The following is a 20,225-nucleotide window of genomic DNA, read 5'->3' as shown; positions in this document are numbered from 1 at the left end:
TGACCTCCCTACAGGTCAGTGAGGTTCCGTTGGTATCAGGGTTTCTTTTCAACTGGTTCTGCTCCTCCAACATGGGCATTAGACAACATCTACATTGGCCCACAGTGTCAGGATATGTGTAATGGTCACGGCACTTGTGTGGGTGGCAGCCACTGTGTGTGTGACAACGGCTACTCTGGATCTGACTGCTCTGTGCCTGACACCCCCAACCCTGACTTCCTCAAGGAGGACTTTGAAGGTACACCCCCATACAGACATAAAGCCATCAGGAAGTAGGCAGTTTATTTATTGAGTATGTGTGTGTGTGAGGGCATTTAATGGATTATGTATCCGTGTAGTATTTATTGATCAGAGTTCAGATTTCAGAGAGAATCCTAATCTGTGGGGGTATTGCATTGAGAGTTATCATGTGGTTATTGCATGTTTACAATAGCTTGGAGTCAGTTTATTTTACAGTGTTTTACAGAAATAAAATGTGATGCATGCTGCTGGGATTTCCAGAATTTCAGGCTAAATTCTTTCACACTTATTATGCCCTTAGAATATATTTGTTTTTTCATATTTAACTAGAGTAAAGGCTATGATCTCCTTCCGCCAAATTATTTTTTTAAATAATAACAATAATAATAATAATACATTTATACAGTAGAGCACTTTTCAATAGATGTAGCTCAAATTGCTTTACAAAAGAAAATAAAAATGCAACACAATCAGACAAGGGCAGATAGGCAATACAATTAGACAATACAAGGAGAGTAGATGCTAAAATACATTAGTGAAATTAAAAACAGTGACCATGAAGAATAATACAAATGAGAGAATTAGTAAAAAAATGATTGCTGGTATTTTTTTATTTGTATTTTTAATGCATTTTTTTTTTTTACATTATTTTGATTAGTGCTCAGTAAATAAAAGTCCTATTTGGCCTTCAGTTTTCCCGTTTTGTTAATACAGTATATGGTGGATTTATGATCGTGTGTTTACTGTTTTGTTGCTTTCTATGTGTGTGTTTTGTGTACGTTCTTGTGTCTCTAGGGGGAGCTGTGGATGCTGAGCGTTTCAGACTGCTGAGTGGTGGTAAACCATCCAGGAAGTGCGGTATCATGTCCAGTGGGAACCACCTGTTCTTCAGCGAGGACGGCCTGCGCATGTTGGTCACCAATGACATGGATCTGGCAAATGCCAGGTATAGCTACAGACACAGAAACAAAGAAAAGCACTTACCAGTTATTTAATTTACACCCTTCAGTGATAATCTCATGTGTTAATGTCTGTACTCTGCAGGTTTGTTCAGTTCTTCCTACGTCTTGGCTGTGGTAAGGCGGCTCCAGATCCTCGCTCCCAGCCGGTTCTGCTGCAGTTCTCTGTGGACGGAGGTCTTACGTGGGGCCTCCTGCAGGAATTTCTCTTCAGCAACAGCAGTAATCAGGCTCGCCTGGTGGCCCTGGAGATCCCGCTGCGAGCCCGCACGTCTTCAACTCGCCTCCGCTGGTGGCAGCCCTCTGAGAATGGACACTTTTACAGCCCATGGGTCATTGATCAGGTACAGTAAGTGAGGATCCATCCAACCATCCATCCATTGATAAGTCTCTTAATAATTTTCATTCAAGCATTGAAACATCATCGCTGTTATCCTTCATTTTTTCATCCCTCTGACAAATCCACTTTCTCTGCCTTCTTCACATTAATTTGCAAACATGTCTCTTATCCCTAGGTGGTCGTAGGTGGCAGTGCCAGCGGCTGGGGGCCTTTGGAAGATGATTTCTCCTCAATCGACGGGCGCTCATGGCTCCTCCACCCTGGAGGAACCCGAATGCCTGTTTGTGGCTCTGATGGACCTGCTTTCGCGTTCATAGAGAAGTCCAACACTCGCTACGCCGTCACCACTGACATCAGTCTGGGTCAAGACGCCTTCATCCAGTTTGACTTTTCTGCTTCCTGCTCTGTCACCAACTCCTGCTACTGTAAGCAATAACAAGTGTGAATAAGTTGTGATTGGTAATCAATACTGAAAAGGGCTGGAACTGACAATTATTTTCATTATTAATTGATTCATTGTTTTTTCTATAAAACGTCAGAAAATAGGGAAAGATGCCCATTAAAATATCCCACAGCCTAATTTGAACTATTTGGATAGCTTGTTATATTCAGTCAACAGTCCAAGACCCAAACATGTTCATCTTACTATTATATATGACAAAGAAAGCATAAAATTCTCACATTTGAGAAGCTGGAACCAGCAAATATGTGGCTTTTTGGCTTGAAAAATGACTGAAATAATTAACTGATTATCAAAATAGTTGCAAATTATACTTTTTTATACTTTTTTTGTCCATCAACTAATCAATTAATTATTGCAGCTCTAATATTGTTGATAACTTTGATCTAATATTAATATCTGCATGGAAAAGAGGCGAGCAGTGGTCAATGAGTAGCAGTATTTTGAAAAAATATTTACTTTTCAAGTTTGTGATTTGAATGTTTTCTAGTTGTTTCTCACAAAAACAGTCATCTTTAGTGAAATACAGCTAAATCAAGAAGTTAAAAGAAGCAGACTGTAAAGCTGTTCATGTTTGAAGTTGATTATGCAGTTTCTTGAACATACATAATGTTGACATTTGTGTTTCGTCTGCAGCCGTAGAGCTGGAGTATTCTCTGGATCTGGGTCTGACCTGGCAGCCTGTGGTCAGAGACTGTCTGCCTACAAGCCCCGACTGCTCCTCCTACACCCTGCAGAGGCTGCTGGTGTCTGACATTTACAACAAGTGGGGCCGTGTTACTCTGCCCATCCCATCATACGCCAGGTCAGCACTGCCCTGAACTCACGCATGGACAAACTTGTGTAGCATATCCTGATTCTGCAGTATACTCATTTCATAAGCATAAAGTGCCAGTGTCAGGATTTACAGTTTAATTCCTTGCTACTGTATATAATTTATGTTAACTTAACCTGTGAGATGTATCAGTGAGTGGCTTTAATTTATGTGTTTAGGTCTCCAGCCACACGGTTCCGTTGGTTCCAGCAGGCTCCCTTTGACAAGCAGCAGACCTGGGCTCTGGACAACCTCTACATTGGAGATGGCTGCCCAGATATGTGCTCCGGACACGGACGCTGCCAACAGAGCTCCTGTGTGTAAGTAATGGCGATAGGGTGAGGAGCTCAGACATCCGGAGGGAGCTCGGAGTAGAGCCGAGGCTCCTTTGTGTTGAAAGGGGGCCGCTGAGGTGGTTCGGGCATCTAATCAGGTGCCTCCTGGACGCCTCCTTTTGGAGGTTTTCCGGGCACATCCAACTAGTAAGAGGCCCTGCGGTAGACCCAGAACACGCTGGAGAGAATATATATTTCGTCTAGCCTGGGAACGCCTCAGGGTCCCCCAGGAAGATCTGGAAAATGTTGTTGGGAAGAGGGATGTCTGGAATACACTGCTTAGCCTGCTGCCCCCGTGATCCGGTCCCGGATAAGTGGAAGTTAATGGATGGATGGATGGATGGATGGATGTTGTGAAAGTGAAATACACATTTTTAATTTAAATACCTTATTTTCTCAAGCTTTGTATAACTGTGTGACCATGTTGTTTTGTAAGTTAATTTATATGCTTACAGAGCTATAACGTGATGGCCAGTATGTCTTCTTTTTTTTTTTTCTCAACACTGTTTTTATTGTGCTTTTAACAATTGAAACTTGCAAAACACAACTCTCCACATGAGAGGTCATACAAAGTATAAGAATTATAATTATACATTTGTAATAAACAATGTTATATAATACAAATTTACAGTTCACAGAAGAGTGTATTGCCTTACCAACAGAAAAAACGAAGTTTAGCCAGTTTGTCTTTGAGTCTGATTATTTGTATCTGACTCCACCATCCTCCCCAGGTGTGACACAGAGTGGGGTGGAGAGTACTGCGATGAGCCTGTGGTTCCTCTGCCCTCCCAGCTGAAGGACAGCTTCAGTCGAGCTCCGTCGCTCAGCCACTGGCACGTACTCACCGGTGGGAAACTCAGCACTGTTTGTGGAGCCGTGGCCTCTGGAGCTGCTCTGCACTTCAGTGGGGTAAATATACGTCTATACCCTCGTTGTTTGGTTCTTTTCTATCATGAAATGCTCCCCAACCAGGGATTTGGTGGAGGATAAATGCCATTGAATGCATTCATATTCTGAAATACAGTTTTCACACATCGTCTGGGGCATTTGCTATATGCACTGGTTTGTACAGATTAAAATGATCTAGTTTTCCTCTCACACGTTCTCTTTTTTTAAATCCTCCAGTCGTTTTGTTCTCCACTGGGTTATGATATCTTCATGTGAATATTAGCTGTGCATTAACCCACCTCCCAATCTATGCAAGTTAGGGACAGAAAGAACAATAAAGACTACAAAAACACTGACATGTGCTGATGAATGTGGCAAAAAGATGATACAGAGATAGTTAGAAAAGAGAGACATCTAACGGTATCTGAAATCTGCTGCTTCGAGTATCAATCTGGTGTCAGCCCTTTTGTCAGCTTAAGTTTTCCCGAGGCACTTAGGGCATTGTCGGAAATGGATACAAATTGACAGGCTGAGCTTAATGTGGACGGACACCCTGCCAGAGAAACCTCTAAAGAGCAGCTGTTAAAAGTGTTGCATTAAGCTGTATCAAGACAAATGACCACTTTGGTTACAGGTCAAACTTTACCTCAGTCAATTTATGATTCTGGTTATGTTTCAGTAATGTTCTCTGTAATAAAAATAACATAGATATTTGAAACTTTTGGATTTGTTTTTAGAAGGATGAGACAGTTAAATAGAGAATGCTGTAACTTAGGGCTGTCAAGCGAATAAAATATTTAATCATGATTAATCGCAAATTAATCGCACAATTGTATCTGTTCAAAATGTATCCTAAAGGGAGATTTGTCAAGTATTAATACTCTTATCAACATGGGAGTGGACAAATATGCTTGCTCTATGCAAATGTATGTATATATTTATTACTGGAATCAATTAACAACACAAAACAATGACAGATATTGTCCAGGAACCCTCACAGGTAAGGGGAGACTCGTGGGTACCCATAGAACCCATTTACATTCACATATCTTGAGGTCAGAGGTCAAGGGGTCATGCCTCACCAAAATTACCTTTGGAGCGTTATTTAACCTCCTTCATGACAAACTAGTACGACATGGTTGGTACCAATGGATTCCTTCAGTTTTCTAGTTTCATATGAAGCCATTCACTAATGATTCACTCTAGCTTTAAAACTGAGCCCACTACAACCTTAAAAATTGCAATTTGCATTAATGCGTTAAAGAAATTAGTGGCATTAAAAAAATGTGCGTTAATGCGTTATTATGGAGTTAACTTTGACAGCCCTACTGTGAATAGAGAAATGGAAAGAGAGACCGATGCATCCATCCATCACAGGCCTGTACTGGCTGAGCCTCTGATTGACTCAGACTACATTTCTCTATGTGTGTGTGCACAGACTTGCAGCCGTCAGCTGGTGACAGTGGACCTGAACCTGACCAACGCTGAGTTCATCCAGTTCTACTTCATGTACGGCTGCATGATCCCACCTAGCAACCGTAACCAGGGTGTGCTGCTGGAGTACAGTCTGAATGGAGGGATCAACTGGCACCTACTGACAGAGATCTTCTATGATCTGTACACCAAGCCTGGGTGAGTGTTTTCCCCATCGATACATGGACATAGTAACTACCTGTCCTGCAGGATATCTGTGACTTTCTTTATGTTTCTGTATGTTGTGTTCAGGTTTGTGAATGTGCTGCTGCCCCCTGCTGCCCGTCAGGAAGGAGTGCGTGTGCGCTGGTGGCAGCCTCAACATGAGGGAGCAGACCACAGTGACTGGGCTCTGGATAACGTCCTCATCGCAGGCTCGGACCCACGAGCGCAGATATCTGACACATTTGGAGGGGTGGCGCTGCCTAACCATGAGAGAGCTCCTGCTGATGGGACCTCAGGGAGGATAGGGCAGCTGAGCGAGCAGGAGGAAACACCTATTGGTATTTCTGAATCAATGCCTCAATCAAACACCTCTTGGTCTTATAACTATCTCATTTTTGCTTCTCTTTATGTCTTTGTTTTCTCAGTGAGCGATCATTGGTTGTTCTCAGAGGACTGCTCAGTGCAGCGTTTCTGCAGTTCTCCTGATGGAGTGATGGTGTGTGGCAATGCTGATGGGAGAGAGGTGTACGCTGTCACACATGATATTATTCCTGACAAGGGCTGGGTCATGCAGTTCAAGGTAACTAATGAGCCTAAAATACATAGGCAATATAAACATTTATTGTGATGTTGTGTGATGTTCATTGTACTCTAAAGTATTGCACCTTTATATGGTATTAAGTCAGAAGGTAAGGCAAGTTCATTTATATAGCACATTTCAGCAACAAGGCAATTCAAAGCGCTTTACAGAAAACATTAAAAGCATCGAGAAACACATTATAAAAGATAAAATTAGTAACCTAAACAATCCGCTAAACAGCAAACTGTGGTTATACTAGGCTGACTTTATAATTGTCTCAATGTGGCCTATTTTCTATGATGGTGACCTTGTTAATATCTGTGTGTTGATTTAGATTGCAGTAGGCTGCAGTGTGCCAGAGCGTCATGCAGACCGACAAATCCACGTTCAGTATTCAGTGGACTTTGGAGTGACCTGGAAGTACCTGGTGCCCCAGTGCCTGCCTGCTGACCCCCGCTGCGGAGGTCAGATCTCCCAGCCGTCAGTCTTCTTCCCTGCTGAAAGCTGGAAGAGGGCCGTCTATCCGCTGCCTGACAGCCTGGCTGACACGTGAGTCATCCTCCCTCGTATCTACCCTCACAAAACATACAGCACTGCTTCATATTTAATTGGAACATCAAGGCATGCTTAACCTAAATTATTGATAGATGAAATTATTGTCATCATATACATTTTTAAAACTGTTGTCGTATGAATTATGGAAATGGTATGCATGTAGTTTGACTAACCTATCCTGTCTTTTTCCCAGTGCGGTGCGGTTCCGGTTTTTCCAGCAGCACTCAGACATTCAGTGGGGTGTGGAGAACTTTTACATCGGGCCGGCGTGTGACGGCCACTGTGGGGGACATGGAGATTGTCTGGATCAGCGCTGTCTCTGTGACCCAGGATTCACTGGACCAAACTGCTACGCCAGCACTGCTCTAAAGGTAGAATCTGGCTCCCACTCAGTTAAGGGGAAATACCCCAGGTGACCGGGGAAAAAAACCTTAATAGATATCGCAATGAAACCTCCACAGTTGATTACTTACATTAAGACAATTATTTTTTGTTTTACAAGTTTTCTGAAATGTTATGTTTAAAAATGCAAATGACAGAGGCATTACCTTATCAAATGTGTGCTAATTTGAATATATTTCCAGAACAGAAATCTGAACATTGGATAAAGTCAGGTTCAAAATTCTTGTTTCATTTTGTTGACATATTAGAGTCAAAGGTTTTTACTGAGGGAATTTTGGATTTCTCTTTTTATCACTCCATAAATACTGTCAACAGCTATAAAACACATTTTTGCAATGTTTTTAATAAAATGTTCTATAAATCAAGCTATGAATGATATATGAACAAACCCCTCTGTAGAAACCTTCAGAATATAGATAGGAATGAAACTGGAAAGTTTGGTGGATGTAAGTGCTACTGAAGTGGGGAATTCTGGCTGAGAGAAAAACCTAATTTTGAGAAAACAGCCTTTAAAGATATGTATTGTAAAATGTCATACATTTTGCAAGACAGTACAGGTGAATAGGGTAAAAATCTTTAACTAATAGATATCACCATTTTCTGAAATTGTATGTTTAAATATGAAAATGAGGCATTATTTAAAGCTAACTTTTGGTGAATTTAGGAGAAATTTACAGACGCAAATAAACAAAGTGGTAAAATAAACACCTGAATGTGTATTTTGGATGTTTTCTTTCCACTCGTCTGAAAGAAGATGTTATAGAAACAAAATAGCCCAAAATCTCAAAATTGACCAGTGCATGAAAAACTTGCCTGAAGTGTCTCCCCTTTAAGAATACAAAAGAAAACAGTAGAATTTAGCTGTCCGAGATGGTTCATGATTCAGAGATGTGTGTTTTTTCTGTAGGCGTCTCTGAAGGAGCGTTTTGACTGGGAGGGATCAGCAGGTCCTCAGTGGCAGGTGCTGGAGGGCGGTCGGCCCTGTACAGACTGCGGTGTGTTGGTAGAGGGAACGGCCCTTTACTTTGGAGGGGCTGACGCCAGACAGGCTGTCACTGCAGATCTGGACCTCCGCGGAGCAAAGTTAGTACTCAACTTCTGTCTCTGTTTATCTTTAAATATTGTGCTACTCTACATGCATGTTGAACTGTGTTTTTGTGGATAGGTTGTGGAGTACTGGGCCAGGATTGGGAGTGAAGATAACATGACAATGTGCCACCGTCCAACTTGTCGTAGAGAGGGAGTGCTGCTGGACTACTCTACGGATGGAGGTCCGCTAACAACATGCGTGCATGCAGTGTATTGTGCATTTTGATTTCTCCTTTTCTTTCATTTTCTCATTCTGTCCATATGTGTTCCTCAGGCGTGTCCTGGACGCTGCTGCATGAGATGGACTATCTGAAGTACGTGTCAGTGAGGAGAGATTATATCGTCCTCCCAGAGGGAGCTCTGACCAATGCTACTCGTCTGCGCTGGTGGCAACCATTTACCATTTCCTCTGGCCTCGCCACCCCCAGCCTGGAGAGAGCCCAGTGGGCCGTAGACAACATCCTGGTGGGGGGGTCAGACATCAACCCACCCACTCTGCTTGACACCTTTGATGATGGTGTGTGTTGATGTAACCTGACCCTGAAAGCTCACCTGTCTTGTCAAATGATTTCATGTTCTGGAAATGACTTCAACTCTTCCTCCTCTTCTCTGTTCATGTCACCAGAGGGTGTTTCTCATGAGGAAAGCTGGAGTTTCTACCCTAATGCTGTGCGCACAGCCGGCTTCTGTGGAAACCCCTCCTTCCACCTGTACTGGCCAAACAAGAACCAAGACAAGACACACAACATCCTGGCCACTAGAGAACTCATAGTGCAGCCTGGATATATTCTACAGTTTAAGGTACAGTACTGCAAGAGAGCCACAAACCTGCTATATTAAAAGCTGTCTGTTGTCTGGTACATGGAGGCGTTAGTGCTTTACTGTACCTCTGTGTTGTTGATGCAGATTGTTGTCGGTTGTGAGGCAGACACCTGTGGAGACCATCATTCTGTCCTGCTGCAGTACAGGAAGGATGCAAGGTAAGAAAGACAGAGAGAGGTCCTAATTAGGGATGCAAAACCAAACCGTAGCTAACCGAATCGTGGGCTTGGGCTGTTGCACCACTATTACATACAGGCCTGCTAATTATTTAATGAGTTGCCAGACACATAAAGGACGCAATTATTTAAACATAGCCCTACTGACCATTAAATAACCTGCCTTATTTCATGTATAAAATCAGTGTTTTTGCTTCATATAATATAGAAATATCATTCATTACTATCAATCAATGATAGTAAACCGCAATACAAACTGAACCGTGGGCTTGTTGAACCGTTGCACCACTAGTCCTAATAAAGGAAAACCCTTTAATACGGTTAAAAAACAACTGTTTGAAATGAATACCTTGCATGTTTAGGCTCATTTTTTTATTTGCTGGTGTATATTTCCTATTCCAACAGTTAACCGTCAAAATCTAGACAAGGCATGAACATTTTTCCAGCCATTGTGGAAATAGACATTTATCATAAGCTGACTTGACAGTCAGAGCAGCTGGTGCCAAGACATGATCTAAAACATCAGTGTTAAATGTCAGGTCAATAGCCTCAATGGCATAAACCTCTAGCCTGACTCTACACCCACCATTTAAACCTTACTTAATATTATAATTTTTTTTTCACACTGTAGAATCTACTTTTACATGGACAGTTTTCAGCTCTGACTCTCTCCCTTCAGGTCTGACTCGTGGCAGCTGGTACAGTCAGAGTGCCTCCCCTCCTCAGTCAACAACGTGGGCTGCTCTCCCTTCCAGTTCCACGAGTCCACGATCTACAGTCCAGTCAACAGCTCAACATGGACCAGGGTCACTGTGCAGCTGCCAGACCACGTCTCCTCAGGGTAGGAGCACAAAGATAGCACTGAGACATATCATGACTTCACACTGGTGCATTTTTGGTCTCAATTCATACTTTTATACTTATCAGCAGAATAACAGGCAGCAGTTCTCTCTGTTGCCATTTGAAGCTGCGTAATGCTTCTGTCATTTGTTGTATATTTCCAGGGCTACCCAGTTCCGCTGGATTCAAAAGGAGGGGACGGGAGAGCGTCAGAGCTGGGGCGTGGACCACGTTTACATCGGCGAGGCCTGCCCGGGGCTCTGCAGCGGCCACGGCTACTGTACAAACGGAGTGGTCTGCATCTGTGATGAGGGATACCATGGTGGGCCACAATCAGCATATTATATTCAAACTTCCAGATGCACACAGAGTTCTTTATTATTGGTACTGTTCAGAAGAAATGCACTAAGTAGTGGAGCTTCTTTGTGAAGTAAAATGATGCAAGTGAAGAAAGTAAACCCGTCACAGTAACTGAAACCTTACACAGTTGCTGTATGCTTTCATTGCACCGTTGTATGTCAACCCCAACATCGACTGGCCTGTGATCTTCATTTCATCCAGTTTCATCACCTCCCCTCTGCTTCCTCTCACCTCCCCTCTGCTTCCTCTCACCTCAACAGGTGACGACTGCTCCCTCTCCAGCAGTGACCTGCCCAGCTCCATCAAGGATAACTTTGAGTCCGGCAGTGTGTCTCTGGAGAGCTGGCAGTTGATCCAGGGTGGCGGAGTGGGCAGCGGCTGTGGGCAGCTCTCACCGCATGCCCATGGAGACTCACTCTACTTCAACGGCTGTAAGATGAGGCAGGCAGTTACCAAACCGCTGGACCTCACAAGAGCTAGGTACAGGTACTACTAAAACATACTGTATATAAACTAATTATGTAAACGTTCACCTACCTACCTCAGATTAGTTTTCCGCACATCAGGATCGGTATTATCAACCTTTAATGTTTTCTCTTTTCTCTGTCTCCCTACAGTAAGATCATGTTTGTGCTGCAGATCGGCAGCGTGGCTCAGACAGACAGCTGTAACATAGCTCTGGATCAGGCTGACACAGTTGACCGGGCCGTCTTGCTGCAATACAGCGTCAACAACGGAGTCAGCTGGCACGTAATCGCCCAGCACCAGCCCAAAGACTTCATAAAGGCCCAGAGAGTCTCCTACAATATTCCACTGTGAGTGATGCACAGAGACACTCAGTTTAAACATACTGTTTTCTAATAAGGCACCATTTATAAAGGTTTTATAAAGTGTAAATAATCTTTTACTAATGCTTCATGAATGTTAGTCATTGATAAAAGATATTAGAGTTGTCACAATCAATTTATAATAGTGTTAATAACACATATGATAATATTGTGTAAATAATCATCATTTTATATAAACAGTTATGGTTACAGACTCTCTCTCTACCTCCCTACACTCGTATTTAGAGTGTAATTAATTTGCCAGAAAAGAGATAAAACGCACAATAAACAAGGTTAAAGATTAATTTGACTGATCATTATTATTATTTTTTTTAATTTTCTGTAGTGTTCGTGATAATATCCTTTTGGGAATTCTTTTGGCCACGATAATCGTGTAGTGAAAATCTGATAAAGTGACTGCCTTACTGCAGGTCTACTTGTAAATAGGTAATTAATAAATTTTTTATGACATTCCACCAAATCTGCATTTATAAACATTAAATGTGCAACGTCAATGAATTGATTTTTGCCAGATGTTCTACAGCAGTTTTCCAGGAGGTAAGTCCACTGGCAGTGTTCCTGATTAACAAGATTTTTCACAACCTCTAAGTTGTTCTTTATAATGGTTTATAACCGATCTATAAAGCATTTTTGAATTATTTATAAATCATTAATAAAGCTTTCAAACTCTTCATAAAGGGTGCCTTATTAGAAAATGGTACCGTTTAAACGCCTGTGGTAAACTTCATTAGGCTGGTTTGAAGCGACTATAATCATTGACATACTTGTTGACCCTCACTGACCCTACAATGTTTCCCATGGTCTCTCCAGAGAGGCGAGAGTTAAAGGGGTGATGCTGCGATGGTGGCAGCCGCGCCAAGACGGTGCAGGACATGACCAGTGGGCGTTGGACCATGTGGAAGTAGTTCTGTGAGTACCCAATTCCCAGCCGGCCCCCGGCACCCCAGACTGGCCCCCAAAAGAGCCCCGATCTGCCCCCCGTCTCTACCTCTGCCTCAGCCTCACCTGTTGAAACGGTCCCCTCACAAACACAGGGATACAGTCTACACACACATATACTGTGAGCTCATCACGGCTTCTGGTGTCAGAGTAGAAAAGTGACTGCAGTGTGCTTTGCTGTGAAGAGTTGTGTTTGTGGATGGCTGCTCTGTGTACGACAGATCAACTCCTGCTGTCAGATCATCATATTTTCGGTGTCTTGTAGAACCCATGCATCTCCCATACAAATAACTGGTCAAGAATGTATTTTTTCTCTGAAATGTCTAAAGAGTAGGGCTGTCAATCAATCACAATATATAAATGCGATTAATTGCATGATTGTCTGCAGTTAATCGTGATTAATCGCAAATTAATCGCACATTTTTATCTGTTCAAAATGAACCTTCAAGAGAGATTTGTCAAGTATTTAATACTCTTATCAACATGGGAGTGGGCAAATGTGCTGCTTTATGCAAATGTATGTATATATTTATCATTGGAAATCAATTAATAACACAAAACAAAGACAAATATTGTCCAGAAACCCTCACAGGTACTGCATTTAGCATAAAAAAAACTGCTCAAATCATAACATGGCATACTCAAGCCCAACAGGCAACAACAGCTGTCAGTGTGTCAGTGTGCTGACTTGACTATGACTTGCTCCAAACTGCATGTGATTATCATAAAGTGGGCATGTCTGTAAAGGGGAGACTCGTGGGTACCCATAGAACACATTTACATTCACATATCTTGAGGTCAGAGGTCAAGGGACCCCTTTGAAAATGGCCATGCCAGTTTTTCCTGTTTTTTTTCATGGTTGGTACCAATGGATTCCTTATCTTGTTTCCTTTTCCAGTTTCATATGATACCAATAACTTCTCTCTAGCTTTAAAACTGAGCCCGCTACAACCTAAAAATCGCACGTTGCAATAATGCGTTAAAGAAATTGGTGGCATTAAAACAAATTTAACTGTGACAGCAAAGTCTTGAAAGTATATCATACTTAAAACTTTAAAAGGCCGTGAATACATATAATATAGTTAAATTATTTAATTAATTGAAGTCTTTCAAACATTCTTTAAAATGTTGCCATTTGTTTTCATACTGAAGCACTCATTAGATGTGAAGCACCCATTCACATATTCATTCATAAGTTACAGTATTCACTCATTTACAGTTAGCCCGCCTGCCCCCTAGTGGCCACTATAAGGCATGACACAGAACACTGATCATACTATATACAATACAGAAACTGTGAAGGTGGCGTCACATCTATGACAGCGTGTCTTTTTCCTACTGTGAACTTAGTGTTATCAGACAGGCCCAAAGTCTGACTGGTTTTCATTTTCACATTCATTTCAAATTCAAAAATAGTCCCACATTACATTCTGCTGGGAATAAAAAAAATTCCTTATTCATCCTTAATTTGGAACTTTCGGACACCCTGCTCTGATTCACTGATTGTTTCTCTCTTTCTCTCTCTTTTTACATTCATGTTACATTTTAGTCCGTAACCAGGATCAGTAAAAAAAAAATTTTATGTGGAGGAGTTTTCAAATCAAAGTGGCAAAGCTGGAGATTCTGCAGGGCACTGAAGATATCATGAACATGGTCTATACTCAGCTAGCATATTCTTCTCATAAAGCATTTCGAATGCATTTTCTGCATGTTGCTGTGGGTATCAGAGCAATGTTCCCTCTGATTGTTCATTCAGATGAGTACCCAATGCATTTCAAATGCTGCATACGTACAACAACCACGTACGGCACTCTTAATATTTCATGTTGCACACACACACACACACACAAACACACACATTCAATGCCTAACCTGAGCTGTCCCTGGTCTACGTGGTCGTGACCTCTCCCGCTCCCTCCCCCTCGCTCTCGCACGGTTTTCAACAGTGTCTGCTGAAAAGAGTGACCGTGATCCTCACACTTTGCTCTGTTGTTTATTTCTCTCTGTTCACCACTCCTCCACTCCTTCACACATTTCTTCCTCTCACTCCTACCCCTTGCTCAATCTCTTTCTTTTTTGCTCCACACGCCTTTCCTCCCTGCTGCTTAATGTCACTGATGTGTTTGATCATGTGGTCATGCTCACTCCTCTGCTTGTGCCGCATCGTATCCTACCTGACTTCATCCTCCTCCTCCTCCTCCTCCTCCTCCTCCTTCTCCTTTCCTTCCTCAAAACTTGCTCTTTCCCTTTTTCTCTTTTCCTCTTCCCATACTGGCATACAACGGATGGATAACTGCTGTATATCTTGCTCTTCTCTTCTACCTCTGGTTATCTCTCACTTTCCCTTCATCTTCATTACATTTCTCTGCTGTCTCCTCACTTCTTCCATTTTCTTTCCTCCTCACTTCTTCTTCTTTGAACCTCTGACTATCTTTATGCCTCTTCTCTCTCCTCCCTTCTCCCCCGCTTTGGGCCCCTGCCTCCCCAGGCCGGGGCTCCTACCCCCCCAGACCTTTCTGCGAGACAGCAGTCCCCTCCTCCTGCTTCTCCCCTCTCGCGCTCTAACCTCTGCTCTCTTCTGTATTCTGCTCCCTCTGGCATGGCTGTAGTGTGAGGTAAGTTCTCCGCCTCTTCCTGAATGCAGCCCTCCCCCGCCCCCCCCCCCCCCCCCCCTCCCTCACCCTCCTCCCAACCCCTCTCTTCTCCCTGTTACACTGTGCACACCCTCCCACACTTTTCACCGACACACCCGGCCCTCCTCATCATCACCACGGTCATCTTCATGCCCTCGCCTTAACTCAAGCCCCAGGCAGGTCAACAAGCAGGCCAGCTGCTCACGGTGTCCAGGTGGAGGCTCGCTGACAAAATGATCCAACACACAGATCTTAAAGCTGGAGTGAGGAACTTTTGTCTCCCCCTTCTGGCAGTGAGTGTAATTACACAAACACTGCATCTCCACCCGCCCCCAGGAGAGTTTGTCCTCGCTGTCGATCGCCTTCTTATTTTGACTTTAATCATTCCCTCTGAACGCCGACTGAGTATCGTTTTTATCTGGAGCATCCACTCCAGTAACTTAGGATTTTCCGCCATAGCTTCTGTCATGTAAGCTGCTGCTCCATCGCTATGTGCTCTCACAAGCCCTCAGGAAGAGCATCAGGCTTTGAAGCTAATCTTTGTATTGGCCAAACTGCGGAATTACAACTTCCGTATCAGTCACGTAATGCCATTGGGCCCAAAAAAGACTTTTTCCCATAGACTTACATTGGGAAAGAGACGTCTGTATATCAGAGGATCATTTTTTTTTTAGGTAAATCAACATCCCAGTACGAACACTTGAATAACCCTTATTTAAATCATTAGGGCCTAAAAGTTGTAAAATACACTAACAGCTGAATCCATATTTTTTCATGTGAATGAGGTCCAGACTGAGGCTGGAGCGAGGGCTGGGAGGCGGAGTTAAAGGAAGTGCTACTGTGCCTGCTCTATGGGCCCAATGGATGCGAAAAACGCTGCGTACTTTATCACTCGGCAGTCAAGTAACTCTCATAGGAATGAACGTGAGCCCACTTCCAACGCTGTATCCAGTTCTCTTTAAACAATCCATGGTCTCTCCACCCCTTGCTCTTTTTTTTTTACCAACTTTATGGAGACAATTATACAACGAGTTTACAATGCCTCGTGTGTATACAACTTGAGTCTACAATTACAAACATGCCAGGGGGATTAAAGGTTGTAATAGAAATCATATAAAAAATTAAAAAATAAATAAATATCTTGTAAAGCTTACAGTGGTTATACCATAGATATAGAATAGGAGTAGAATGGACATTCCCATTCAAATCACCAATCAAAACAACACCCATTTTTATGTGTACCGTTGCTATTGCAACCATTGTAGCAGGCTGACTTCTGTGTGTGCGATAGTTCCGCCATGCCGCCAGTCCCTTTTATAAGTAACTAAGAAAGAAAGTATGAATTGGCCTTAACAGACGTCGATTCGGCTCTGTGACATACTGATGTGTTTTGTCACCATAACAACTAACAACAATCAGCATTTTTGTCCGTTCTACTCCTAATCTATTTCTATGGTTTATACTTTTGTACATTCAGATATAGAGGAAAGTATCTCCCCACATCCTGCCCCCTTTATCTCTGGCTGGTCGACGTACAAAAACATAATTTCCAGCGTGGGAAAGTCACCACAGACACCACAACTCCGGTATACTACAAAATATAGAGCCTTCCTTGGCGGCGATAAGCTTAATAAACATTGTGTGACCTCGTTTTGTAAGGGCTTGAATGCAACAGACGTTCATTTATATGTAAAAGTCCCGCACTCCAGCTTTAAGAGACAAAACAATATCCACAACTACACAGTGAACCGAGGCATAAACCGAGCAGTGAAATCTTGAGTGGTTTTATTTTACCGTTTTGAAATGACATTGCATCCTCTAAAAGGGTTCAACACAATGTCACCGGGTGAAAACATATCGCTGATCAATGGCGTTGATTTTGAATGTGCCATTTACACAAAAGACATTTTAATATAATAATTTACATAATACAAATGTCAATGGTGCTGTGTTTGTGTTGTATATGTGTGATGTAATCCATCACTATACCTTTATCTGTTTGTTTTGTTGCAAACTGTTGTAGTGTTTTTGACCAAGCTGTTAATTTACAAGCCGACACGCACAGTTCAGTGATCCCACTTGAAAACGATTGCTGTTTGAGGGTCCAGCATTTATCACACTCCAGCCCAAGCACTGAAATCCTTTTTTTTTTTCATTCATCTACCAACATCAGTTGCAATGCAGGGCATCTCACATTTCAAATGAAGGCCCATTTTGGTGGGAGAGTTTCATCTGACTAACCTCCTCCATCCAGCTCCTTGCATGGCTTTACGGATCGACTGTTGCGACAGCTCTCCATCCCTATTTCACTCATGGCTGTCTGTCTGTGGACAACAACAACAACATGACTGAGCCAGGAGCTCCCTCCTCCTCACCACCACCCTCTGATTTCTGATCAGAAACCAGAATACACAAACTCTCAAACACATGCAGTTTAGCAGCCATCCCTCCCATCCGCCTTCACACATCCACCTCCGCAGCATCAACCATCACACACACACACACACCCTCCCCTCCCCCACCCCTCCCGATCACCCCCCGCTTCGCAGAGGCCCCTGCCTGCCCTGGCTGCACTCCTGGCTCACTGGCACCGCCCTGCTGGATGGAAGAGGCAATGAACAGGCTAAGCAACAGCGATCTTCCGCAGCTTTCCTCTGTGTCTCTTAGTTTCAAAACCAACCCCCTTCTCTGCTCACAACCCTGCACTTGTATGGCCTTGGTTTACTTATTTTTCTTTTCTCCCAGTGACGGCTGATATCTCTGACCTCAAACACTCAGTGTCAGAGTTCCCCTCCTCCCCCCGTAGCGTCTGTGGTAGTATGTTTGTAGACTCTGTGTCCCATGTCTTGTCCTGTGACATTTGGTCTTAGATAGTTCTACCGCCATGTTCACCATCTAGCTGCATCTCATTCGTGCAGATCGTAATCAAATCCAGTTGTGTAGAGTAGCGCCACCCATTCTCTCCGAGCCATGAGGTGTTGAGTGTTTGAGGTTATGGCTAGAAAACGCCAGCATGACCGTGGATGTGAGTGAGTACGAACGCTGCATTCAGCCATTTGTGCGTTTGCGTGCATGGATGAGAGTGTGTGCATGTGGATGTGTGGATTTGTAGTGCTCTTTACTCGGTCACTAACGTTTACGCTCCTCCTCTTCCTCCCCCCTCCCTCTTTCACTGTCTTTGTATCCCTGCAGCACCCGTAAACAAAACTACATGATGAACTTTGCCAGACAGACCGGCGCGCGTCACTACTACAGCCGCAAGAGGCGGGCACTGCAACAGCGTGCCTGAACCCCACCAAGAAGGGATTCGCCCTCTGACCTGCCAATCACACATTGACCCGCCACGCCCATCCTTTTGCTCCTGACGACATATCGCCCTGTCGAGTCCCGTCCACCAGCGGATTCCAGTCAGCCTTAGACTTCCCTCACTCATCTCTCCTTACCCTCCGCCACAAACACAGGCCATCCAATCAAGCTTACGCCAGCCAATCATGGCCTTCCCAACCACACGGGTCGGCGGGAATGAAACTCAGAAGAAAAGGAGTGAAGCGGCCATTTGTTTACTTTTTTTCATGGACGGTCGGGGTTTCTAGTTGTTTTCTAATTGTTGCTGTGGTTCCTGTTCCCCTCCGATAACCCTCCCTCTGGCTTACCTCCCCGTCACTCCCCTTCCTCCTCCTCCTCATCCTCCTTTTTCCTACCACACTGTGAAATTGAGAGATAATATATCACTGCTGAACTGACCAGCCGATTGGAGAGTTGCCTCCCAGTTCCACTGAGCCGTCGGGGGGAGGACCACTCCGCTGCCGCCGAACCAGTAGGCCAGGAGAAAGACCGCAACGATGATACTGACCATTAAAAAGGAATAGCGGTGATGAAGAAGCTCAAAAAAGAAAAAAAAAAACGAGTACTGTGTTCTTGCTGTTCTGTGTGTCTGTGGGTTCTTTTTGTGATGAGTTGACTGTGGTGTTCTGTTCATTCGTTTGTTCGTTTTCTACTAATTCATATGCTTTTAAGGGGGGGGGGGGGGTGCTGGGTTCTGTTTCCTTTTCCTCGTTTATCTGGAACGGATGTGGGCAGGGTGGAAAAAAAAGCGCCCGGCCTCCACAGGAAGAAGGAACGAAAGAACGATTTGCACGACGGGAAAAGGAGAAAAAAAATTAAAGACTGAACATTTTTGTTGTTTTTTTTTAAAAATCATTTTTTATATATGTTGGTTCCCGAAAATACAGATATTTATGGTAAATGGTTCTTCACGTAACCTATTTAAGATGCACTGTGCGTGAAATCTGTATGTTATTTTCTAGTGTTAAGTTATTAGGCAGTCGAGTCAGACTGCATCATCTCCCCTCTTCTTTCTCTTCCCTCTTCTCATGTGCTGTTTCCCCCCCGTTCCCATCCCCCACCCCCTCTCTCTCTCTCTGCTGATTTCTGATACCTGGAGGTGAGGCTCTATTAGTGTTGTTTTTTGAAGTCTGTGTAATATGGACCCTCTGCCCTCAGTGTAACTCCAGTATAGCAATCTCCTGTATATATATGTATATCCACTATGGGGAGACCCAGCAGCCTTATAAAAGGGAAATAAAGAACTGTCCAAACCTCATACTGTACACATTGCTTGAGCTGCTCTTTTACTCTTAAAAGACAAGCCTGGTATTTCTTATTACTTTGCTTATTGTCAACAAATCTCAACAATGAGTTGGTCTGTCTCTCAATACTTTCCGACTTCTCTTACCTGTCCGTGGCTCTCAGCCACAAGCCCATTGGATCCTACCAAAGAGCACCATTTAATTTCACTTAGGGACTATTTTCAGCCACAAATTAATACACATTTGGTGCTCTAGTGAGTATTTACAGCAGCAGGATAGTTGTATGTGGGATCAACTCAAAATAAACTACAGTGCCCGTGTTCAGTGTGATAAAGGACCGTCACCCAGAAAGTGCCTTAAACTTGCATTCTTTGTAACAACCAGCAGGGGGCGAATCCTCTGGTTACAAAAAGAAGTCTGATTGTATAGAAGTCTATGAGAAAATGAGCCTACTTCTCACTTGATTTATTACCTCAGTAAACATTGTAAACATGAGTTTATGGTCTCAATCGCTAGTTTCAAGTCTTCTTCAATACAGCATGATGTTCATTTAGTAAATTATGGTCCCATTTAGAGTCAAATAGACCATAAAGCAGGGTATGCTTTAGGGCGTGGCTATCTTGTGATTGACAGGTCGCTACCACGACGTTGTCCGGTCTGGAGTTGTCTGTGTTTTCGTCTTACAACTTTAACCCTTTCACAGTGTGTTTTCAGTTCA

The 20,225-nt window shown here is 43.3% G+C and overlaps 1 protein-coding gene across 6 annotated transcripts in view; it reads left to right on the top strand.

The window, feature by feature from the left end:
• Positions 1 to 19,528, top strand: part of reln (reelin) — a 119,607-nt gene extending 100,079 nt beyond the window's left edge. Inside the window, exons 42-65 of one of the 6 annotated variants that reach the window (XM_037766980.1) lie at positions 15 to 238; positions 1,036 to 1,186; positions 1,285 to 1,543; positions 1,715 to 1,964; positions 2,636 to 2,804; positions 2,993 to 3,133; positions 3,880 to 4,057; positions 5,475 to 5,668; positions 5,762 to 6,012; positions 6,100 to 6,254; positions 6,589 to 6,803; positions 7,003 to 7,180; positions 8,119 to 8,296; positions 8,378 to 8,482; positions 8,575 to 8,817; positions 8,926 to 9,101; positions 9,207 to 9,280; positions 9,978 to 10,139; positions 10,303 to 10,460; positions 10,759 to 10,984; positions 11,116 to 11,313; positions 12,157 to 12,255; positions 14,895 to 14,900; positions 18,111 to 19,528. In XM_037766980.1, coding sequence (XP_037622908.1) covers positions 15 to 238; positions 1,036 to 1,186; positions 1,285 to 1,543; positions 1,715 to 1,964; positions 2,636 to 2,804; positions 2,993 to 3,133; positions 3,880 to 4,057; positions 5,475 to 5,668; positions 5,762 to 6,012; positions 6,100 to 6,254; positions 6,589 to 6,803; positions 7,003 to 7,180; positions 8,119 to 8,296; positions 8,378 to 8,482; positions 8,575 to 8,817; positions 8,926 to 9,101; positions 9,207 to 9,280; positions 9,978 to 10,139; positions 10,303 to 10,460; positions 10,759 to 10,984; positions 11,116 to 11,313; positions 12,157 to 12,255; positions 14,895 to 14,900; positions 18,111 to 18,207 — 4,087 coding nt within the window. In that variant the 3' untranslated portion in view covers positions 18,208 to 19,528. Of the gene's footprint in view, positions 1 to 14; positions 239 to 1,035; positions 1,187 to 1,284; positions 1,544 to 1,714; positions 1,965 to 2,635; positions 2,805 to 2,992; positions 3,134 to 3,879; positions 4,058 to 5,474; positions 5,669 to 5,761; positions 6,013 to 6,099; positions 6,255 to 6,588; positions 6,804 to 7,002; positions 7,181 to 8,118; positions 8,297 to 8,377; positions 8,483 to 8,574; positions 8,818 to 8,925; positions 9,102 to 9,206; positions 9,281 to 9,977; positions 10,140 to 10,302; positions 10,461 to 10,758; positions 10,985 to 11,115; positions 11,314 to 12,156; positions 12,256 to 14,773; positions 14,901 to 18,110 lie in introns of all 6 variants that reach the window. The other 5 variants (XM_037766981.1, XM_037766977.1, XM_037766978.1 and 2 more) reach the window with 5 other exon arrangements.
• Positions 19,529 to 20,225: the final 697 nt, after the last annotated feature.

This window comes from Sebastes umbrosus, chromosome 4, assembly GCF_015220745.1.
Source record: "Sebastes umbrosus isolate fSebUmb1 chromosome 4, fSebUmb1.pri, whole genome shotgun sequence".
Lineage (NCBI taxonomy): Eukaryota > Metazoa > Chordata > Actinopteri > Perciformes > Sebastidae > Sebastes > Sebastes umbrosus.
This window is presented reverse-complemented; position numbering and strand designations above follow the sequence as displayed.